At 34.7% G+C, this 25,991-nt stretch overlaps 1 protein-coding gene across 1 annotated transcript; it reads right to left on the bottom strand.

Moving 5' to 3' along the window:
* Window positions 1-22,012: 22,012 nt before the first annotated feature.
* On the bottom strand, window positions 22,013-24,284 carry LOC126883530 (uncharacterized). The gene is made up of 3 exons (XM_050649171.1): window positions 24,013-24,284; window positions 23,768-23,863; window positions 22,013-23,020 (listed from the first exon to the last, which is right to left on the bottom strand). The coding sequence occupies exons 1-3, from the start codon at window positions 24,086-24,088 to the stop codon at window positions 22,767-22,769; spliced, it is 426 nt and encodes a 141-aa protein (XP_050505128.1). The 5' UTR covers window positions 24,089-24,284; the 3' UTR covers window positions 22,013-22,766.
* Window positions 24,285-25,991: the final 1,707 nt, after the last annotated feature.

The following is a 25,991-nucleotide window of genomic DNA, read 5'->3' as shown; positions in this document are numbered from 1 at the left end:
ACCCGGTGACCATCAAGAAGGAGACAAAAGTAGGAACTTGTGTACCCGTGACGTCCATAATCCGTCAGACAACAACAGCAGATAATTCCAACGACAAGTTCGACCAAATGGTTGCAGTTGCAGGCCAATCTCTGAATCAAGTGGAGAAAAGGAAATTAAGGGAATTTCTTAGGCAATATCGTGACATATTCGTACCGAAAGGAGGAAAGACAGGAAGAACGACAGTTGTCAAACATAAAATTGACACTGGTACCGCTAGGCCAATTCGTCAAACAGCTCGACGATTACCACAGGCGAAGAGAGAGGAAGCTGAAAGGATTGTTCAAGAAATGAGGAAAGACGGGGTGATAGAACCTTCTACGAGCCCATGGGTCTCTCCAGTGGTCCTGGTCAAGAAGAAAGATGGAACCACGAGGTTCTGTGTGGACTACCGTTTGTTGAATAATGTTACCAAGAAAGATAGTTATCCTCTGCCTCGGATCGACGACACGTTGGACACATTGGCTGGAAGTAAATTGTTTTCTACGTTGGACTTGAAGTCTGGATATTGGCAGGTAGAAATGGATCCAGTGGACAAGGAGAAGACGGCCTTCACGACAGGATCTGGATTATGGGAATTCAACGTTATGCCGTTTGGACTCTGTAATGCTCCTGCGACATTTGAAAGGCTTATGGAAAATGTGTTGAGAGGGTTATCTTGGAAGACGTGCCTGGTGTATTTAGACGACATAATCGTTTTGGGGGAGACGTTTGAAGACCACCTGAAGAATTTAGAAGACGTTTTTAATCGACTTAAAGCTGCCCAGTTAATGTTAAACCCCAAGAAATGCCAGCTATTTCAAAGTAAAGTCAATTATTTAGGCCATATAGTCAGCAAAGAAGGAGTGGCCGTGGATAAAGGAAAAATCGATTCCATTAAGGAATGGCCTGAACCAACTGATAAACATCAAGTGAGAAGTTTTCTGGGACTATGTACTTACTACCGGAGATTCATTAAGAAGTTTGCAGATATTGCTAAGCCATTAACGCGACTTACAGAGGAAGCAAGGGATTATTGCTGGGATGGAGACTGCCAAACGGCCTTTGAAACTTTGAAGAGGCATTTAATTACAGCGCCAATATTAGGGTATCCACTGCCAGAAGGAGAGTTCATCTTAGATACGGATGCAAGCAATGTGGGAATTGGAGGAGTGCTGTCGCAGATCCAAGGAGGACAGGAACGAGTCCTTGGATATTTTAGTAAAGTGCTTTCAAAACCTGAACGAAATTATTGCGTCACGAGAAGAGAACTTCTAGCAGTAGTAAAATCAGTGGAACACTTCTATCAATACCTCTACGGAAGGAAGTTTCTAATCCAAACCGACCATGCCGCCCTTAAATGGTTAATGCAGTTTAAGAATCCAGAGGGTCAGATAGCCAGATGGATTGAACGACTTCAAGAATATGATTTCAAGATCGAGCATCGGGCCGGAGTTAGCCACAGGAACGCTGATTCTCTATCTAGAAGACCGTGTCCAGCAGAATGTTCCCATTGCAACAAAACAGAGTCAAAGGAAGCAGCAGTACTAAGAACAACAGTGGTCAACGACGAGTGGACGCCTACCAAGATCAAGGAAGAACAAGAAAAAGATCCAGTTTTACAGAAGATTCGAAAATGGAAAGAAGAAAATCGTCGACCATCTTGGCAAGAAATATCAAGCCTAGGCTCAGTAGTTAAGACATATTGGGCCCAGTGGGACTCATTTATCTTGGAAGACAGCTTGCTCAAACGAGTAATAGAAAATGATGATGGTTCAGTGAGGAGAACACAGTTGGTGATTCCAAAGAGCAGAATAGCCGAAGTACTTCGTCAGTTACACGACAGTCCATCAGGAGGGCATTTTGGTGTAAAGAAAACCCTTCAGAGAATTCGGGAACGATTTTATTGGATGAATAGTTCCGACGATGTGAAGGACTGGTGTAAGAAATGTACTACCTGTGCTACAAGTAACGGGCCCTACCGGAAAAGAAAGGCTCCTATGAGACAGTACAATGTTGGAAGTCCGTTTGAAAGAATAGCTTTGGATATTGCCGGGCCATTTCCAGAAAGTGACAATGGATGCAAATACATGTTGGTGGTAATGGATTACTTCACGAAGTGGGTGGAGATCTACGCAATTCCAGACCAGAAGGCCGCCACTATTGCAGATGTGTTAATCAAAGACTGCATCAGCCGATTTGGAGTACCTCTGGAGATCCATAGTGACCAAGGAAGGAACTTTGAGAGCGATCTATTTCAAGGAATCTGTGATAAACTAGGCATGAAGAAGACAAGAACCACGGCCTATCACCCGCAATCGGATGGAATGGTGGAGCGTATGAATAGGACAGTCGGCAAGTATTTGACAAAGATGGTGTCCAATCATCAACGAGACTGGGACCAGTACCTTCCGTTCTTCGCAATGGCCTATAGATCTGCTGTTAATGAATCAACTGGCCAAACACCAGCAAAAGTCCTATTTGGACGTGAGATGCGTCTACCCTGTGATCTAGAGTTTGGATGTCGACCTGGAGAAGATGTTGCTGGTGAGGATTACGTGAATGAATTACGAAGAAGAATGGACGATATACATGAGTTGGTCCGTTCTAATCTTCAGATCGCTAGCGACCGAATGAAGAAACGATACGATACCCAAGCTGAGAAGGGATGTTTCAAGGAGAACGACAAAGTCTGGCTTCATAATCCAAAGAAGCGAACAGGTTGTTCTCCCAAGTTGCAGCAGTTCTGGGAAGGTCCGTACCTCATTGTCAAGAAAATCAATGACGTTATCTACCGAATAAGCAAGATTCCTAGGGGAAAGCCGATGATAGTCCACCATAACCGGTTGGCGCCGTACGAGGGAGACCACGACGTAGATGAAGAAGTGGAAGTCAACCAAGTTCGAGAAATACCTGACCTTACCTTTGAAGAGTTCATGGGTGCCTACGGAGGTACCGGTAAAGCAAGACATGGTGTTACCACTGAAGAAAAGCGAGATCTTCTCGCACTTCCCGATGACTATTCGCTGGCCCATACTATCCCGGCCAGTATCAAAGACGCACGAGGGTTGGCATCCGCCTTCCGAAGGAAGTTTGGTCGAGTTGCAGAACTTCAATGCCAACTGCCAGCTCCTGGCAAAGCATTGAAACTCCAAGATGCATCACGTTACCTATTCTATCTGGTAACAAAAGACACTGTCCATGACCAACCTACCTACCAAGATGTATGGGATGCATTAATTCAATTGAGAGAGCACGTGTTGGAGTCCGACGTGCAAAAGTTAGCCATGCCAAAGTTAGAATGCCGCCAATTAGACTGGAGAGTTATCCGAAATATGGTAGAAGAAATTTTCCAAGACACCGAAGTCCAGGTGTTAGTCTGTTGCAATCCGCATAGTTACTGGTGCGGAGAGAAGACCGTCCCCTATCACTTTTATACAACTGGGAGTTGTAAAAGAGGGTCCAGTTGCAGATACCAGCATCCAGTTCCAGTCCCGACAAGGTTCCAGGAGGAACCATCTTTTAAGGAGGGGCAATGTGACGCTATTTATAACAGTCTGCTCACAGATTGGCCTATCCTGACTGAACAATCTAGTCGTTACTGGAGAACGCGCGAAACAGCTATTCCTTTTCCACGGCGTTCGGGGCGAACGCTGCCGAAGTATATATAGGACTGAAATTCAAGCACAGGCCAGTCAGTCAACGAATGAGCCGCGACGCGTAATATAATTGTACTCGATTCGGATTTAATGAAATGTATATATTAGTTATCGTTATGTTTAGTTAATTAAATCATAAATTTGAGTTGTAAATAAATTAGATGTGTTAGTTGGTGTTATTTGTAATCATTAAAAATAAATAAGTGATGTAAATAAAATAATATAAGTAAGTCTTCCTTTATTTAAATTAAACTTAGTGACTAAAGATATAAATAAATAAAATAGTAGAGTCAATCGCGTAACAATACACTCTGGGCCAAAATTAACCGGCCACCTTAAGAATGGGTCATTTTTGATGTCTCATATCTCATAAACCTGTTGTCCGATTTAAGTGATTTTTTTAATATGTTATAGCCTTATTCCTTGACAATATTGCCATATTAATATTGTTGCCAAACAGGTAAACTTTCATTTTATAACGGGTGTACGAATCAAAAGTTTGCATTACCCTGTAGAATATTCTAGCATTTATAAAATATTGAAATTAAAACCTAACTATATCCTCATGTTTTCTCAACATTTTGTTTTTTGATTCATTCGCTGATGTTGGATAATAAAAAAGTTAGGTGCTTTAACAACTAGATATGTTTTTTATCAATACAGGGTGTTTTTAAAAATTTTTAGCAAAGTTTAAGGGGTAATTCTGCATTAAAAAATAATGACAGTTTGCTTTATAAACTTATGTCCGCAAATGCTTCGTTTCCGAGATAGGGGTGTTGAACTTTTTCTGACAAACTGACGATTTATTTGTTACTTTAAAACCGGTTGTGATATGCAAATGTAATTTAGTGGTTTTTATGACGTAGTTATTGCATATTTTTTGACATACAATTAAGAATTTAATATTTACCATTGGCGCGCATACGGGTAATTTCAGCCATCATATTACCCGTATGCGCGCCAATAGTGAATATTAAATGCTTAATTGTATGCCAAAAAATATGCAATAACTAAGTCTTAAAACCCACCAAATTTCATGTGCATGTCTCATCCGGTTTTAAAATAATAAATAAATCGTCAGTTTGTCAGAAAAATTTCAACACCCCTTATCTCGGTAACGAAGCATTTGCGGATATAAGTTTATAAAGCTAACTGTCATTATTTTTTCTTGTAGAATTACCCCTTAAACTCTGCCAATTTTTTTTAAACACCCTGTATTGATAAAAAATATGTCTAGTTGTTAAAGCACCTAACTTTTTTATTATCCAACATAAGCGAATTAATCGAAAAACAGAATATTGAGAAAACATGAGGCTATAGTTAGGTTTTAATTTCAATATTTTATAAATGCTAGAATATTCCACAGTTTGATGCAAACTTTAAGAAAAAAACACAGCTTGATTTGTACACCCGGTGTACAATGAAAATTTACCTGTTTAGCAACAATATTATCATAACGATATTGTCAAGGAATAAGGCTATAACATGTTAAAAAATCACTTGAATCGGACAACAGGTTTAGGAGATATAAGACATCAAAAATGACCCATTTTTAAGGTGGCCGGTTAATTTTGGCCCAGAGTGTATTATAATTATAAAACATAATCAGTTTTTTTTATAAAGGCAATAATAATTATACCTCAATTATAGACATTATTTATTTTCCATGGAGTGTTTTGGTGACACTTAGAATTGCGGATTATCATTACCTTCTTGCTCTTGCATCTGTTTGTGGAACAGTTTTTGTTGCAGCTACATTTAACAAAATCTTGTCCTGAACTGAAACTCTCGTAGCTGCAACCCTTAACGATATTTCAGTGCCTTAGCTTATATCTACTACCTCTAGAAAAGTTTGATGGCAAATGTCGAGCTCTGATCTGAAACCAATTATTAAAACCTTTTAGAGACATTAATACCCTAAAAAGTTAAATTATCTCCAAAATATCGCTAGCAGCTGCAGCTACGAGAGATTCAGTTGGATCAGACAAGGTTTTGTCAAATGAGACTAAAAACAAAACTGTTGCTCAAAGAGATGCAAGTGCAAAAAGGCAATGATACTCCGCAAATCTAAGGTCACCAAAACACTCCACAGAAAAATTAATAATAATTTTTATCATTGAGGTATAATTATTGCGTTTATAAAAAAGCACTTATTATTTTTTATAATATGATTGTTTAGGTTACTAATTGTCCATTAGTTTTAACGACCATTCGTTATCGTTTTAATAAAACAGTGGCGCACCCGGGGGGGGGGTTGGGGGTTAAAACCTCTCCCAGCGCATATAAAAAAATATAAAGAATAGTAGGAAAATGTAACTTGTCTTTCGGAAACAATACAAAAACATTTTGGTGCCCAAGCGAAGCTAGGACAAATAATCCCCGGACAAATAATCCCGGACAAAAAATCTCCAAGAATTATCCCGGGAGAAAAAATCCCGGACAAATAATCCCCACAATTTTTTTTGGACAAAATATTCCCACAAAAAAATCCCGGATAAAAAATCCCCAAGAAATATTTGCTGCCGAATAGTTCTCTAAAAATTTTCCCGTTAATGCAATCGACTCAAATGTTTTTCAGCCTCAGTGCGTGAGAGCTATAGCAATCGCCATGAAACCGCTTTTCGGCACGACAATAATGAATAAGTAATTAAGATTAAGCATGAAATATTGTAATTTCGATTACCAAATTTCGAATTTAAATTCCATGCCGAAAACTTCAAATTTTATATGACAAACGAGTGTGAGTTTTTTAAAAAATCGTGGAAGAGAATGTAGGGAATGCGTTAAGGCTGTGGGAACCATATTGTAATTATTCGCTTAAATCTTTTACTCACTCTGCTTTGAATAACTATATCTAAAACATTGCCTATTCGTGATGAGCAGTGCTGGTCCTGAAAACGATAATCTTGATTGTAATGCAAAAAACCTGTCACTTTTTGTAAATTTAACGTGTAAAATATTTAGTTATTATCATCATTAATGGCGTTATAACTCTTCGAGTATTGTTGCGAGTGGTTTACTATTGCCTTCCTGTGCCAATATTTCCCATTGTCTCACTCCCATTTTCTCCAGATCTTCTCTGACTGCATCTTTCCACCTTTTTCTAGGCCGTCCTACAGACCTTCTCCTATCTAGCTTCTCCCCGAGCAGCCATGTCTGGATTGATTTTTGAATAAATTTTTGGCATGGCATATTCTAAGGCCAGGTTAAAGAACAATGGGGACAACGGATCTCCCTGTCTCAGTCCAGAATTTACGCAGAAAGCATTTGATATTTGCCACCTCTTCTAACGTGTGCAAAGAAGTTACTTACACACATTTGCGTTACCGCAGTTAGTTTATTGGGTACGCCCAGCTCGACCATATTGTATTTCATAGTGTAGGATGATTAATTGAATCATAAGGCTGTTTAAAATCTATGAAGATCTGATACAGCTCTTGATTATACTCCCAATCCTTTCGAATATTTGTCTAATACAGTAGAACCCCGCAAATCCGAACTAATTGGGGGGACAGCCTGTTCGGATTCCGAAAAGTTCGGATTATCCGAAAGTTAGCCTAAGAAGCTAACGAAGATGATTTTTAAAAGATTTGGACTGTCACCGATCCCTTTATGAAACTTTATCCGCACGTTTATGCCTCCAATATTCTAAAGCTGAAAAATATTTAGAACTGAAATATAAAATCGCTAACGCCAGTAGTTTTGTTTCGTCACGGGACATGGGAATTCGGCCATGTAAATGATTTATTTAATTTGTAATCTGGAAATTGATTACACTATGATGTTTCTCATGTTTCTTATCTTTTTCAATGTTTTCATTCATAGTATACCATAGGAAATGTGTATTATGCACATTCCTTTATTGATTGTGTTTAGTCTAACTTCTAACTCGACACTTTTATTCACCCATTAGTGTTGCAGTGTTTAATACTCTAGCTAGCATCTTGCGTAATTATTTTCTCACATAATAAACATAGTTTTAAATTTTTATTTTGAATTTTTAAAAAAATTTTCACTTTCCGTTGGTTCGGATTTGCCGAAAGTTCGGATTTGCGGGGTTCGGATTTGCGGGGTTCTACTGTATTAAATATTTGATCAACAATCGGTCTTCCTGGCCTGAAATCACACTGGTAGTCAGCAACTATTTCTTCGACGTATGAGTATGGTAGTAATCTTTTTAATAATATATAACAAAAAATATTTAGTCATCAGTTTCAATTCACTGCAAGCAACATTTCAGAAACCTGCTTCAAAAGCTATGTCAAAAACCTGTGTTCTGCGTTTTCATAACAAAGCTAAACATTCTTAATAGCGCAAAAAATTTTCATGGATGCACACAGATAATAGACAATGTTTTGAACTTAGATATTCAAGGCAGAGTGAGCAAAAGATTTAAGCGAATAATTACAACATGATTCCCACAGCCTTAGCTCATTTTCCATACCTTCCACGATTTTTGAAAAAACTCACACTCGTTTGTGATGTAAAATTTTATGTTTTCGGCATGTAATTGGAATTCAAAATTTGGTAATGGAAATTACAATAATTCATGCTTAATCTTAATTACTTAATCATTATTGTCGTGCCGAAAAGCGGTTTCATGGCCATTGCTATAAACTCTTATGCACTGAGACTGAAAAACATTAGAGTCGATTGCGTTCACGGGAAAACTTTTAGAGAACTATTTGACAGCAAATATTTGACAGCAAATATTTCATGAGGATTTTTTGTGGGTATATTTTGTCGAAAAAAATTTGTGGGGATTATTTGTCCGGGTTTTTTTGCCTGGGGATTATTTGTCCAGTGATTTTTGTCTGGGGATTTTTTGTCCAGGGATATTTTTTGCTGATTTTTTGTCAGGGATTATTTGTCCGAACCCCACCCAAGTCAACCCCCCTAGAAGAAAATTCTGGGTGCGCCACTGTAATAAAATGCATTATTTTCCAATTACATAGTATTTTATTCAGTTTATCTATTTATTTTTGCTTTATAGGTATAGTATACTATAATGTTTATACTAGGCCGTATCGTTAGTGGGTCCTGCAGTATTTGTATTAATATCAGGATGAACTAGTTTGGCCTAGGCCAAACTAGTTTATCCTGTCGAGTTCAGGACAAACTAGATTCGCCTGGGCCATCTAGTGCTCTAGTGCCATAATTTGGGAGTGTTCCTCGTACTGCATGTTGATTCTGAATTTAGTATAGCTATAATCCTAGGTATATGTGGTGGATTTTACAAATGTACAAAATACCTCGATAAAATTTAATCTGGGTCATCGAAAAAATACTGAGAGGCAAAAAAGTTTGCCTTTGAATGGAGGGGTTTAACCCGGGAGCAGTCGCGCACACTTCTGTCGCGTCTAGAGAAAAAATCTAACAATACGAATTTAAATACGAAGTTCCCAGGCAACCAAGTGACGGTAATAACGTCGAGGAAACGTCAGCTTTTGGTTGAATATATATACACGTGTTTGAACATTACGTCGTATAAACGTCTTTTGTAGGTGATTTTAAATACGTAAGATTAATGACGTTAAAATACGTCTAAAAACACGTTTTCGTTTCAGACAGCCCAAGTCTGAGGTGACAAAAATGGGTGGAGCTTAACGAGTTAATGCTTATAATGTTCAAGGTTACCAGGTCTACTGATTTTAACTCCAATAGGGCTTTTCATCGATTGTCATTTGTTTCGAGCTTCTGTCAGGTGTCACATAATATTAATATATCTACGTCATATGTCTTTGGTTTATATCATTGGCAATACCAATAACGTATGACGTAGATATATTAATATTAAATGACACATGACAGAAGCTCGAAACAAATGACTGTGAATGAAAAGCCCTATTACTGACCTACTGAAATCTATCAACATAAATATATTGGTTGTTATTATTAACAGGTAAATTTCTATGAAACGGGTTTTAAAAATACGAGATTATTTGGCCGCGTGCGTATTATAAATATGGTCGTAAATACCAGGTCATAATTATGACCTGGTATTATTGGATTTTTTAAATAAGGAAATTTTCATATAATTATTGGTTTGGAGAATTTTGAAACTGGCCGTTAGTATAGGTGGCCGATTTTGACAGGTGACCGATAACACAGGTTTTACTGTATTTAAATGGCCTAAAAAGAATCTACTGATTGTTGAAAGCAAAACTACTGAAAAAGTAAAAACTGACCTGGCAACCCTGATAGTGTTGTATATTGACGTTTATAATGAAACAAGTAGTAAGCGATGGACTACCACAGCTAATTGAAATAATATTATTGGATTTTTTAAATAAGGAAATTTTCATATAATTATTGGTTTGGAGAATTTTGAAACTGGCCGTTAGTATAGGTGGCCGATTTTGACAGGTGGCCGATAACACAGGTTTTACTGTATTTAAATGGCCTAAACAGAATCTACTGATTGTTGAAAGCAAAACTACTGAAAAAGTAAAAACTGACCTGGCAACCCTGATAGTGTTGTATATTGACGTTTATAATGAAACAAGTAAGCGATGGACTACCCCAGCTAATTGAAATAATATTCGAAAATATTACCTCAATCATCCAAGATCGCCATCGCTACACCCTCAGCTTAGCTCAGTCACTCAGGTGTGTGTTCGTCTTGTCCTAATCTTAGAAATGAACTATGAACGTTTGGAATGGAAGCAAATAAAACAATAGTTTTAACTAATCATGTTTATTGTTCATAAAAATATAATAAAAATATGACTTGTAAAATTGCATTACCACATATATTCAAATTCTTGCCAAAAACTAACAATTCTGGATTATACTTTTATGGCTTTTGGTATTGATGGTAACTTCTTGATGTCGAATGGTACTGCTGTTGTAGACTTCTTGTAGGCCTGGGCGGATCTTCGGCCCTAGGCCCCTACAGCTGAAGATGTTGGGTGATGTAGTATTTTTTAACGAGTTTTTAACGAAGAAAACTGGTAAAACAAATAGAAGAAAATTATTGTTAATGAAACATTAAAGAAAATAAAATGAAATAATTATTTAAAAATAAAATATCAAAGATGTGACGTTTGTAACGTTACAATAAGCTTAAATTGCCATAAAAAATTTTTCATTTACTGTTTACGTGCTTTGTGTAATAAAATAAGACTTTTCATTTAGATATTTAGTTCAAGAAACCTGTTAAGAGATTTTTATTCGTTTTTCTCAAGTGAGTCAGTTTAATGCAATAGTTCTTCTTGAAAACGGTTTGAGGTTATGTGTTTTGTTTTGTTCTGGTGATTATTTTCTGTTCAGGAACTAATTATGTGTTATCGAGTTTAATTAAATTAATTTGTTAATAAATTATTTATTAGTTTAATATGTTGTTTTTGTTTTGACACAGTAAGTATACCTATATAAAAAGTGAAAATTCTATAATGTTGCATTAAGGGCATTGTAATTCTATGCATTTTATAGTCTCCCATTTGGTTTTCCTTTTAGCCTATAAGCTAAATTTAAAACAGTTAAATAAAAAATTGCAATATCAACAATGCCCATACGAATAAATATTACTGTGTATTGTTAAAACCATAAAATGAGAAATAATCTAAAAAAAAGACATAAAAACTACGTTTCTTATATCACGTATTTAAAACATGATAAAAATGACGTCAGTTATGGTGGGACATATTCACGGGACTTTCGACGTCGAAAAAACGTGACAAACTGACGTGGTTTGGTGATAATTCTGACGTCTTTTCAACGTTTTGCAAACGTTATTTGGTTATATTATCTATTATCCATAATTAATAATCTATAGATTAATATCTATTTCTAACCATTTTAAAGCTAATTAGTTTTCACCAAAGCCATAAATTCCACAAAAAGAAACATAAAAAATGATAAAGAAATTTAAAAAAATTCCCACGCATCTTTCAAAGCACTTACGATAGTCCAGAGAAATAAGATTTTTCTCGTGACACATCCCCCTCCAGGCCGAAACCAAATTTTTTGAGTAGTATGGACATCTATATTATTAACCTAAATATGTTTCCTGCAGCCGATTTTGAGGATATACATAGTTATAAAATAAACAAATGAAGATCAAAAAACGCTAAATTTTCGCTTTTTTCGTCTATTACCAAAAAGTTAAGCACTTTAAACAAATTTGAGTGTAAGAAACTCATAAATCGTATAAAAAACTTCAATATGGCGTTCGCTGAATATGTTCATCCTTATTGGTTGCTTAGAAAATTGCAAAATAAATCATAAATTTTGAGTTTTTAAAAATATTCATAACTTATGTAAAAATTAACTTAGAACCTTCTTCTTACACGGAATGCTGATACTTCTTGTACTTAAATTATATTTTAAATTTCAAAGCAATTGGTCAAATAGTTTAAAAGTTATTTAATTTGTTTATCCCAAATTCATTTTTTTTGCAACACTACAAGTCAGAAAATTATGAGGCTACAATCATACTTCGGACAGTTTATGAAAGAAGAACATTTATACTATTACCATTATTAAAAATAAATGACAAAAAATAATTTTAAACAGTGTAAAATTATTTTGAAAAAACGTCGATTGTTTGCTTACTTATAAACAATTAGAATAACTTTTTAACCGTTACCTGTAGAAAAATTATTTTTTCATATTTAGAAAGACTGAATTTTTATACACATTTAGAAAGAAAAACAACTGTCCTAGGACAATTAGGGACAAAGTTAGCCCCCCATTTTTTTAATTCACATGTTTTTGCAAAATAATTTTGCAATATTTATAATTATTTTTTGTAATTTTTTTTAATTAAATTAATACTGTAAATTTCCTTCTTCCATAAACTATCCAAAGTATTACTGTAGCTTCATCATTTTCTGACTTACAGTGTTGCAAAAAAATAAATTTGGGATAAACAAATTAAATAACTTTTAAACTATTTGACCAATTTCTTCGAAATTTAGGGTATGAATTGAGCACCATAAGACTCAGCATTCCGTGTAATAAGAAGGGTCTAAGTTAATTTTTACATAAGTTATAAATATTTATAAAAACTCAAAATTTATGATTTATTTTGCAATTTTCTAAGCAACCAATAAGGATAGACATATTAAGCAAACGCCATATTGAAGTTTTTTTATATCGTTTATGAGTTTCTTACTCTCAAATTTGTTTAAAATGACTATTTTCTTAGTAATAGACGAAAAAAGCGAAAATTTACCGTTTTTTGATCTTCATTTGTTTATAACTAGGCTTACCATACGTCCCGGTTTGACCGGGACGGTCCCGGTTTGAGATACCTGTCCCAGAGTGCCGGCCGGTTTGCATTACCGTCCCGGTCAAACTTGAACAACACCGACACCCGGGCCAATTGTTCCCCCACGCCCCACCTCGCCGATAATCAAAAACACGAAACAGGTACAAGTTACGAACTTTAATACGAACGTCGGAGGAGTAAACAGGCGAGGCATTAACATCCATTCCAGGATCAAGGAAGGTCTAGGCGTTAATATAAAAGGCATTGGTTTGGTTGGAAGATCATCACCTGCATCAGTTGATGGTCTTCCTGCCGAAATAGAGGCGATCGTTGAAAAAATATACAAATATTTTTGTATTGTACAGTGATGAGCGCGCTAATAACCGGCAGAATAATGAAAAATATGTAAAACATAATTGCGTTGAGAAGTAAAGAGAGATGAAACTAGTGGAAATTATAGGTATAAACGTATAAATTAACATTACATTACATAGTTTCCCACCTTTAGACGTCCGGTGAGGGGAGTATTTTATAAAATTCTCCTGTCACAGTGACAGTTCATATTCCTACGATACGTCTAAAGGTGGGAAACTATGTAATGTAATGTTAATTTATACGTTTATATCGGTAATTTACATCTCCACTAGAGTCATCTCTCTTTATTTCACAATGTTTTATGTTTTCCATCTTTTGCGTTATTCTGCCGGTTATTAGCGCGCTCATCACTGTATACCGTACGCGTTACAGCCTTAAAAGAGGTTTGTGAGGCTGCTGACATCGAGTACAAAAAAATAGTGAAAGATGGAAATACAAGATTTCTGTCTATATTACCAACTCAACTGTGGAGAGGATTCTGCAATTATACGAAGACTTGAAATCTTATTTTCATGTTCAAATACTTTACTTTACTTTTTCGTGTCTGGATTCGACTACAGTTTTTCTGCCCAATATCGGGCTACGTCTACACCCTTTGTATTTGCGAGCCATAAATCATCGAGGGTGCACTGTGATGGGCAAAGTCTGCATACTCTCAGATGCTCCACGCTCTGTATTTCCCCACATTCACAAAGTGCGTCGTTATCTGTCTTGATGCCCCATTTAATAAGGTTCTGTTTTACAGGGGCAACACCTGTGCGTATTCGGTTGAGTGTCCGCCAGGTTCTCCAGTCCAGGTTCATTCCATTAGGTCGTTCTGGATGTAGGGGGAACAGTTCGGTTGGTTCGACGCTGCCATTTCTCATAAACCTTTTCCTTGATTTAAGTCGGCTGATTCCTGGCGGTTCGTCAAACCCGTATAGTTGGTGCTTTTCATCGAAAGTTTGCCTGAACTTCTCCACATATTGTGAGGCGCATCTACGGTCGTCTGGTGATGCGAATCCAGCTGCCCGGTACAGTAATGGTAGAGGGGTAGGCTTCATACAACCGGTAATTATTCTACATGTTTCATTTAATGCCGTGGTGACTTGTTGGGCGTGTCTAGATCTACCCCAGACGGGACAAGCATATTCCCCTGTTGAGAAACATAAGGCCTCAGCTGTTGACTTTAAGACCTGGGGGTTTGCACCCCACTTGATCCCTACAAGTTTCCGGAGAAGGTTGTTTCTCGTAGAAACCTTTTGTCTTGTGCTCTGATAGTGGAATTTATACGTTAGTGGCCGGTCTAGTATCACTCCAAGATATTTGGGCCTATCAGTATGTTCCAAGCGTTGTCCCTCCCAAGAATCATTCAGTTTTACATGCGCCAGATGGTTGTTGAGGTGGAATGCACATACTTGGGTGTTAGTAGGGTTTGGCTTTAATGAGTTTTGCTTGTAGTAAGTTGACATCATGTTTAAAGCCTTTAATGCTCAAATAAACTGCCAGCTAGCAAACTGCCCGCTTGCATTGCGGCAGTTCTTCACAACAGAAATTGGAACAAAACCATCCAGTCTATGGAGAAGACTAACTCAACTGCGACAGATGTAGGTATGGAGTTGACACAGTTAAAAACTAGTCTTCGAAACAGAATCGAAAATAAACTTCTTTTACAAGCAGCTACATACCTCTTGAATAAATTAAAAAATTACATAAATGTCTAAAACTTCATGAGTGGCGTTCACGGTTTTTATTACCGCTGCATTTCGTATTTAGAATTAAGGGGAAAATCCGCATCGACGGAGCATAAGATTTTGAGTGGATCTGCTTGAAAAATGAGCTTACTAAAGTAAAATTGAAAAAGCAGCAAAAAATATAAATAAAATGCAAAAACCTCAATCGAAAACCCAAATAATAATTTATGAGGTGTTATTGGCACAGGCAGAACCTATTTTACTTCAAATCAGGCCCGAGACACTACATAATTTTCGGGCCCGTAAATATAATTTAATAATAATATTAAATAAGTTAATTAGTTAATATTGACATCAAATTTTTTAATTGTTCTAAGGCATTCTTCTTCTTCTTAACGTGCCCTATCAAGTCCTCTTGACATTGGCGATTAACATGGCGAAACTTATACATAAAATCCTTTATAAAAGGTATATTTGTTAAAATCCCTATACAGGGCTACATCAAACACAGAACTAGTTTTCGATCGGTTGACCGATCATCATCAGTGCAATCCTAAAATGTGTACAACCAGATAAAATGATGCAAAGTATTTAAAATGTTGACTAAGGTTATAAAAAGTTATAGGTTATACTCACTTAGAATCTACATGCTAACCACCAAAGTAAAAATATCTGGGTAAAAACCCTTTACAATTGATCCGTCATCGGAACATATGAAAAAGATGTGAATTATAACATGGATGAATAAAAAATCCAATGTTTTTCGCCCGAGGTACCAATGAGCTCTATCTGACAAGTTCACATCATGGCTGTACGGAAGCAAGTGATTTTGATAACGGAAATTCTGAATGGTGACATGACAGGAATGACAGTTCCACAGGAAGTTATAATTTCCCTGTTGTTTTTTGGTATTTATTGTAAAATTTGTTAAATTAATAACAATAAAAACAGTCGTTCCCACTGTGGTAAATAGTCTGTAAAAATGGAAATAGACTTGATGTAAATGTTAAAATATTGTAATGGAGGAAGTAGGCAAACCACATTACACATAATACAGAAAACTTAATAAACATTATCAAACCCTTTATATGTGATATCTAGGGCTTAGAAAAGCAGTTGCGTGTTTATTTAAAGTTATCAATTATATTAGAATAATTGGAAGTTGTTATAGTATGTGGAAGTATTGCCATAAAAAATCACTGTGTGGGTGACAAAGGTGTATAACTGTTTTCTGATCTGGGAGGGATATATAATACAAGCTAAGATACATGCCACCATTTCTCAAGATCCCTTGACTGTCTCTGTCTCGAGCTATTCTAAATAGTTGTTCTGCTTTCTTTATTCCTGTCCACTCCCGGATATTCTTCAACCAAGAGCCCTGCTTTCTACCAATTCTTTTGCGTCCTTCGATTTTACCCATCATAATAAGTTGTAGAATATTATACCGGTCTCCCCGTACTACGTGTCCAAAATAGGTCATCTTTATATTTGATGTTATCAAGCAGCTCGCGGGCAGCATTTGCTCTCTTAAGGACTGCCACACTTGTCAGAGTAGCCGTCCATGGTATTTTCAGTGTACGTCTGTGCAGCCACATTTCAAAGGCCTCCAAACGATTAATGGTCGATATTTTTAATGTCCATGCTTCGACAACATACAAGAGGACTGACCAAATGTAACATTTAATCATGTGCTTTCGAAGTTAAAGTTGCAAGTTATCATTACAGAAGAATGACCTCATTTTTAAAAATGTCGTGCGGGCTATCTCGATTCTACATTTTATCTCTTTATTTGGATCTAGTTGTTCAGTAATATGGCAACTAAGATATTTAAAACTAAGTACTCTTTGAATTATATGACCATCAACATATAACTGTGAATCTTGATGGGCCAAACGGCTAAATACCATGTATTTTGTTTTTGAACAGTTTATGTTAAGCCAAACTCTCTTCCCACTGTGTCAATGGCATTTAAAAGGTGTTGTAATCTACTCATATCATGACTTAAAATAACTGTATAGTCTGCATATCTGATTGTATTTATCAGAATTCCATTAGCTTTCACACCCCATTCCAAAGTATGGAGCGCTTCCTTAAATATTCTCTCCGAATATAAATTGAATAACATTGGGTACAGTATACAACCCTGTCTGACACCTCTTTGTATTTTGCATATTTCTGATGATTTTCTTTTTATGCAAGCTGTCGCTGTTTGACGCCAGTATAATTTTTCTATGATTCGTACATCTTGACTATCAAGTCCTTAATCCTTTATTATTTTAATTAATTTGTGATGTTGTACTCGATCAAAGGCCTTCTCATAGTCAATAAATACAGCAAATACGTCTTTCCTTTGATCTCGGTATTTCTGCAATAATACATTTAGTGCAAAGAGTGCGACCCGGGTTCCCAGTCCATTTCTGAAGCCAAATTGTGTTTCATCCTGGTCTTCTTTACATTTATCTCTGATTCTACTGTGGATGATACGTAGAAAGATTTTCAAAGTGTGGCTCATGTGATTCTAATACCACAGTTGACAAATTTGAAAATTTATCTTGTTTTATTGCAATAAAAATTTTTTAATGATCTTTCCGGGCCCCATTAAAATGCGGGCCCGAGGCAGGTGCCTCATTGGCCTAGTGGTAAAATAGGCCCTGGGCACAGGGCCTCTTCCAGAATTCTAAGAAGCTAGTTACTCCGAGAAATGGGTCCAGCTATTCACCTATTTTCACAAGCAGCATATTGAGGTGACAAATAAAAAAAATGTGGAGTTTGATATGTGTCTTCCCGGTATTTCAGCGCGAATGGAAAGAATTTTGTCACAGATGAAAAAAATGTGGTCTGACGATAGAAGGAGGATGGAAGAATGCGTTGTGAAAGCCTTGCTTACGTGCAAACTCAACTTGAACATAATATGATGCAGAAATTTTATGATAAAATTAAACACGACAAAATACTCTGGAAAATATTCACTCTATTGAAAAATATTAAGCAAGCGTGGGCGAATAATAAAACTGGGCAAATTTTGAGTGTTGTTTATATCAATTGTTTATCTCTCTTTTTAATAATAGTTATTTATGTACCAAGTCAGTAAAGTGACTCTTTATCGAACGAGTCTGATATTACGAGAAGAGCGAGCGTAGCGAGCGAGGCCAGTAACAGACGAGTTCGATAAGGAGTCTTTACTGGCGTGTTGCATACAAAATTTAATCGCCAACATATATTTTTTAAATTTAATGTCGTCCGAACCACTGGGGTTATAAACGACAACAATGGAAAATACATATTAAAAATAAAAAGAGATTGTAATATTAAGTAAATACATATGTACTAACACAAAGTATACCTGAAAAATTTGTGATACAATTAAATGTCTTTTATTCATATTTCCGTTAAAAACTGTATGATATTGTTGATATTTGTATTGTCTCTAAGAAGCTCAGATATGTCCCTGGGAAGTTTGAGTTTACTTCTCGTTTGCTGGTATATTTAACAATCGGTTAAGGTATGTTTACCTTATAATAATTTCATGACAGTGATGACAGATAAATTGCAAGATGGCCGCTTTCGATTTTTAATCGATAGTTATCAATATTGAATAATTACTAAATCGGTAAAGTTTTAAGTTATTTAATATGAATATAATTACAAAATACTACAGAATTTCACTTTTTGACATAAATTTAATTGATAATATCGCAAATTGCGTAAAATATTTTTAATAATTAAAGTAAATAACTTGTAAGTTTACAGGCCGCACATCAAAGAAACATGAAACGTGAAACATTAAACGTGAAACATAAAACAAATAAATTGTAAAAGGGTAACCGTTTCATGTGATTAAATCGATAAAACAAAAATAACTTTTGTATAGTCGTAAATGGATAGCGACGTGATCGTTGCTGTCGGCGCTGCTCTTTAATTGCTTTTTAATATTAAAGAAACGTGAAGCATAAAACATGAAACAAATAAATTGTGAAGAACGAAACTGTTTCATGTTATAATAGTGTAGGAAACAGACGTTGAACTTCGCAAATTCGACACAAGTCCGGTTTTATTTATTTTTTTTGGTATACCAAGGGGTGCTTTTAATGAGGCTAACTTTTTCTAAAAATATTTCGCCCCGGAACACCCATTTTCATCCGTTTAAAGGGGGTATTTTGTGGTTTTTGCGAAACGTAGCCCTTCCTGTACGTTTTTCCAAAAAATTCCTTAATAGAAATATAAACAGGACTATATTTCCTACAATTTATTTCGCGATAGCATATGTCTATCACCTACCGTTTAACGGGGGTGGCGCCCCAAAGTTGACAAGTTTTTAAAAAAGATATTTAAAAAAATATTTTTCCCTAACCCTAAGTGCTTGATTTTTTGGTATAGGTTTTATTTAAGGGCAATTGCCCATTTTTTAATTACAGGGTGTTAAATTAAAGAAACCCTTTTTATACCATCTGAACCGCTTATGCTAGCGAAAAAAACTTTTAGCTATTACCCATGTACAAGTGTTATTTACAAATTTGTATAATGCACCCCCATGTTTTCCCCGAAACCACCCAAAGAAAAATGAATAAAGAAAATATGCAAAAATTGACTTTGGACCACCACTGTTTAGGGTGCAAAGAAAGTAAAATATATATATAGGTCATAATTTGTAGCAGACAGTGTGTTATTTCATTTGCCATAAGTACTTTATCAATAAAATGAATAGGTGACGAAAAAAAAAACAAAATCTGGAGCCTGCCAAAGCATTTTTGAGGTTCACGGCGCCACTGTACCGTAACGTTTGCTTATACGAAAAAAATGCATAGGACCTTATTTGTGGAGAAAATAGTGGTCTTTAATTATGTAAAGGTAAGTTTTGTTTCAAAAAAATATATACGTAATGAGAAAATCGTAAAAACATGCTCGTCAAACTTATTTTCAGGGATAGGGGTAGTTTTCGCAGGGATGTTGCAATAACCATATATATTTATGAAAAACCCTATTAATGGAGTATAGGCTCATAATATGCTAAAAGCGAAAAAAAAAAATTTTTTTTTTCAACCTCCCGTTTTATTTTTATTTTTTTTTGCTACAGCGGATGCACCAGGAAATCGCTTTTGGTATCCATGCATGGGTAATAAGAACGTGCACAAAGTGATATATATGAAGCATTTTAGTAAGGAGGTGTTGTATGAAGGATTCCAAGAAAACCACTTTCTTTATTAGTTCTCCTTTTATTGAGGTGGTTCCGGGGAAAAAATGGGAAAACTGGAAAACTCTTCGTTCTGCTCCACCACAGAAACCAATGCAATATTAAATTCTTGGTAGGCATTCATTTTACGCTCGTAATAAATTATTCAAAACAATGAAACTGAAACCAAAAAATAGAACACGTCCTATTTCATGAAACACGTTTCAAGAAGATAAAAATATTTCACGGGCATGAATCACACGTTTCATAGATGGACGGACGTCTATTTGTATAGCAGTGTTTTATTTCCATGAAACGTGTTTCACGTTTCATGTTTCTTTGGTGTGCGGATTCCGAAGATAAAAATGTTTCACGCGCATGAATCACACTCGTTTCATTGGTATGCGGACTTCTATTTGTTTAACAGTGTCTTATTTTCATGAAACGTGTTTCACGTTTCATGTTTTATGTTTTACGTTTCATGTTTCTTTGGTGTGCGACTTCCCAATACTCGCCATTCGATTACTTCCATCGACCACTTACATTCAATCTCGGTTAATTTGATTAATCGCGGCAGATAAAGTAAAATTCTTCTTTCAGTACAATAAAGTGTTACTTTACTGCCGCAAATGGCGGCAAATGAGTACAATAATGAATGACTTTAGTGACGGTTGGCGATAAAAAATATATTCATTTTATTAATGTTTTGAGATCTGAATAATTTTGATTGCATTTCAAATATGAAACATACAGATTAAACGAAAAGCAAAACGAAATGAGCCTCTTCTTCTTCTGCGTCCCGGTTTGGCTTTTCGTAATTATGGTAACCCTATTTATAACTATGTATATCATCAAAATCGGCTGCAGGAAATATATAGGTTATTATTATAGATGTCTATATTACTCAAAAAGTTTGGTTTCAGCCTGGAGGGGGTTGTGTCACCAACAGGCTATTTTTTTTCCTTATTTCTCTGAACTACGAGTGGAAAGTTAGGTTGCAAAATTTTTCATCAAGTTATCACGGAAAACGATAAAATGTTAGATTTTTTCTAACGGCGCGACTTCTCCCGATTTAAGGGAACGAAACATTCATAAAATTTTTATGGTGTGCACCAATTTAACTGTATTTTATTTTAAAGATGTTCCTGCCAGAAGAAATGTCCATTTTCAATATAAAATCTCATAAAGAATATATGTTATTAACAACTTTTTTAAAGAGTTTAAAAGAAAGCTTTATTTTTGTTTTTTAAAAAAAGTTCCTAGCATCAAAAGTTATGCTCAAAATAAAGTTAGTCTCTTTTTGGTTAAAAGGATGGTGAAAATCATAATATTATTCATGTATATACAAATTATGTAAAACATTGTTTCAAGATACGTGATGAATATTACGATAATATGTAGGTACATTACTCTTTTTTCTTATGGCATGACATGACTATGGTGTTGTAGGTAGAAAACACGTATTTTTTAAAATTTACTACTGACCTCTATGTCATGGCGCTTGTAATTGGAAATACCAGCTTTGTTGAAAGTTTACTGTGTACGAGTGTAAGAACTTTCGTACTGTGAACCCTAGATGACGCTAGGTGTATCTATCTGTATGTACATGACAATCTGACTTAGTTTTGTGGTTGTGGTTTTAAGCATATCGTCGGCTTACAAGCGAAACACACTAAGTCAAAAAACATAGTTTTGACATAATCGTGTTTTAAATTTTTTTAAAAACAATTTGATCAATTTTCACATTTAAAACTTTTATTCGTTGTTTTTTAATTATACGAATGTTTTCATAAAGTATTAATAATAATTACTGACTAGGAGAAGTAAATTATATAATATCAAATTACTAATTTTTGTTAAATTTTAGATTTGAATACGTTGACTTAATGTTTTTTACATGTAGCATTTAAGTTAGTGTGTTTTGCTTGTTTAATTTTGCTGTGAAATTATGACTTACGTATAATTTTTTATTTACTTACTGTCGTACGATTATTGCAGGCTTCGTTCACATTGTAAATAATACAATAATTTTTGCTTATATAAGTAATTTACTTTTTTCATGTAAATTTTCACAAAACAAGAACATTAGTATAATACAAAAAACAGGTTTAACAAAACAAAACGTGTATGCTTTTCAAAACAGGGAAGCTTTCATTTTTTAGCTCTTATTCTCGTTTCCTCTGAAGTTTTATTGGCAGGAATCTTACGGCCCCTTCTATCTATTCCACTATATTCGCCGCTTTCATTCTGCTGTTTAAAGGCGTTAATTATAGGCATATTGGAAATAGACAATTCTTGTAAAAAAGTAGGATTCTGCGTTGGATCGCATTTTGCTATTTTCTCCTTTTCTCGGCCTGCGACTCTTTACTTCATTTGAAAGCACATTCAATAATATAAAATCTTTTTGTCTTTGAAATGACAACATCGCATAAGTTTGGCAAAGCAACTTACGGTTCTCCTCAGAAAAGTTATTTTGGCACTTGAATCGACATTTAGAGCAATCAACCGTCTTTGGAATTTTAGGAGCTTGCATTCTACCAGTGGTACTTTGTAGGGTTTTCCTTCAATTCTTTTGCTTTTTTCAACATGTCTTTTCCACACAGATGGTCTTGGGGTGTTCCATCGGCTTCTTTTAGGTCCTACTTGACTATTTTCGTTTAAATTTTTTTTTCATCGGCTGCTGTAAACTTATCTTCACTGGTATCTGAATTATCACTTTCATTATCTGAAGGAATATAGTCTGTATCCTCCATACATTCATCAGAATCCTGGTCACTTATTTGAGGAGGATCCGACTGACTATCTTGACGAAAATTATCAGAATTTAGGCTGACGTCTTTGTCTACCGCTGTATCTAGTTCGACAGAAAATGACGTCAAAGTTGGCTCAGGTTGGATTGGTTGATATATGTCTGTAACAAAATGTATCCAGTGAGTACAATTAATTCATTAGCTATTTTATTAAGTACCTATAGTAAAAATCAGAAGAAATCAAAAGACGAGTTGACTGGTATGGGCGCCATTTGGCAAACTAAGCTACATCCTTAAAAACCAAAGATATAGGTACACAACATCTTAAGACCAACGTATATAATCAATGCGTACTTCCTGTTGTTACTTACGGTTCCCAAACGTGGAAGTTTACGAAAGCAAACATGGACAAGATCATAAAAACGCAAAGGGCAATGGAAAGGCAAATGTTGCACATACGACTAATGGATAAAAAGAGAAACGAGTAGATAAGAGAGAAAGCCAAAGTTAGGGATGTTAGACAAGAAGTTGCAAAATTGAAATGGAGATTTGTCGGACAAACTAAGGCAAAAAGAAGACCGATGGAACAAAATTCTCAAAAATTGGAGACCGTGGGAATATAAACGAAGCAGAGGAAGGCCACAAATCAGATGGGCAGATTATGTCAGAAGCACGCGGGCTCTAGGTGGATAACTGTAGCGACGGACAGAGAAGAGTGGAAAAGGATTGGGGAGGCCTATGTCCAAAGATGGACCGAAGAAGACTAATTAGATAGATAGGTAAAAATCATTAATAATAATAAAGAGCTATAAAAACCGTTATAGCTTTTTGGTTCAAATTATATTCCTTGTACTTTATCATAAAATTGGTTGGTATTCAAATACACAGTAACTACATTAATTGCTTACCTGAAATCTCTCTCTCGACAACTGGAGTCAAAGAGATCTTCTTCTCTGTGGCGGCATCAATCAATGATGTTGGAAACCCTGAGGATGCCTCTTTTTCTAAAATAGAAACAGAGGTTTTACCGTTTGTAAAGTTCTTAAAAACTGGGTGTATAATGTTAAGTTACATGCACTATTTTTTATAAAAAAAACTTTTGATTGAAAAAATATTATCAATAGATTAATAAGTAGGTCTAAATAATTCTAACCTTGTCCAATTACACTCTCTATAAAAGATGATCCCAATTTTGTATTGGTCGTGTCACTCAGTGGAGATCGAGACATTTGATCTGTCACATATTCTTAAAAAAAAAATAAAATAATTTGTTGATATAATTAATAACAAAATAAAAGTATACAAGTTCTACTAAGTTATGACATACGATTTATTTTATAAATTGTAAATGACTTGTAAAAATCCATTCATAACTAACCCAATTTTGCAATGGAAAAGTTAAATATTTGATTTTACAAAACGATAACAAAAGAATTAGATATTGATAAACTCTACACCGAGAGAACAATTTCTTTTCTCCTAAAACACCGATTTCTTTGAGCAATATTTCTTAAAAGTTAACATATCCTATTAACTTAAACATACCGGTTCACATATAAAGAAACGAGTTTTTTAAACACAACTCAATAATTTCTTACAGATAATTTCTTAAATATTAAGAAATGCATTAATAGTTACATTTAATTTTCTTATCCTAAAGTTTTTATTTCTTAAATTGAAAACTACAAATATTTTGCAGTATAAGAAATATAATGTTAAGTTAATCCATATTTATATTTGTGAACAAGAAATTTTCTTGCAATCAAATAAATATTTTAAACCACAAGAAATGATTCTTCAGAAATACCCTCTGTAGTAACTGTGGTTATAAAATAAAAACTTTGTCATTAGAGAGTTATCAAGTAACCCTAGGAGAATACGGTAACGCTATTTTACTGTATACTTTACATGTTATTTATAAGGTTACCGTATTCTCATAGAGTTACTTGATAACTCTCTAATAATGCCGAAATGTTACTTGCAAAGAGATTTTCTTCCACAAAAGAATTGCGCAGATTAACTATTTATGATTTAGTCGTCAGTGTTTGTCAAGATGGCGTAATATGTTCATGTTCATATAGATGGATTTTTGATTTATTGGTGTTCTTTAAAAATTAACGGATATTTTGAAGGTACGTACATATATAGGTATTAAATAAAAGTAAATTGAGTAATTTAAGATGTAATAATAATATTGTTGCGTATCCGAATGGTTAAAAAAGAAACATAATAGTATCTTTATATGCTTTTCATATAGGTATAATGATGGACGACTCTGAAATAAAGGAGCTTATTATTCTAACTGGGAAATATGCCACAATTTAAAGCTGGGACAGAATGATATAATATATAGCTTCAGAACAATATTAAGAAAGGAGTTATTAACCAACTGCGGGGCCTTCCAGAAATGGTAGAACTTCATATATGTAAGTACCTTTTTAAAAACGTGTATACTTATTTATAAACTATAATAATAGGTTTCTTGAATGTATCGTCTTCTATAAAAATATACAATACAACGCTATATCAAACATGGCGGGTGCAACGCTAAGGATGTTTTCTGTTAATTTATTTGAGATAAAGAAATCAGTTAGTCTAAAAGAAATATATGTTTATGGTTAAGAAATGTTATTGCCGAAAACTGTGAATTAGTTAATATGTATCAAATGACTTAGATGTAAACTAATAATGCTTTCCCGTAATAAAATTTCTTAGTGATTAGGTATGCTGTCTCTTTTAGATTATAAAAATTAAGAAAATTACATATTATTATGTCTGCTTCAATGTTTTACATTGGTTGTATTTTCCCTCTTGTTTTAGCTAAACAATGTTTATTGTGTGACTTAATATTATACAGATAAATAATTAATATTTCATTAACAAAATGAAAAAAATAAACAAAGATGTGTAGGTTAAATAATGCCATGTTTGAACTAAATATGATTGATTATTATTAGTATTAATAGTTCTTATGTGGGGTCGTGTATTTGTTTTTTTTTGTATTTCCTAAATTTGTCAAAATAATTATCTATATCTTTATAAAAAAAATTTTTATTAAAGTAAGTTTACTCTTTCTACATAACGATTTTGTTTTAGTGAATTGCTGATATACAAAATGCTATTAACAAAAGA

Source organism: Diabrotica virgifera, chromosome 4, assembly GCF_917563875.1.
Source record: "Diabrotica virgifera virgifera chromosome 4, PGI_DIABVI_V3a".
Lineage (NCBI taxonomy): Eukaryota > Metazoa > Arthropoda > Insecta > Coleoptera > Chrysomelidae > Diabrotica > Diabrotica virgifera.
The sequence above is the reverse complement of the archived record's forward strand: the minus strand, read 5'-3'. Positions and strand labels throughout refer to the sequence as shown.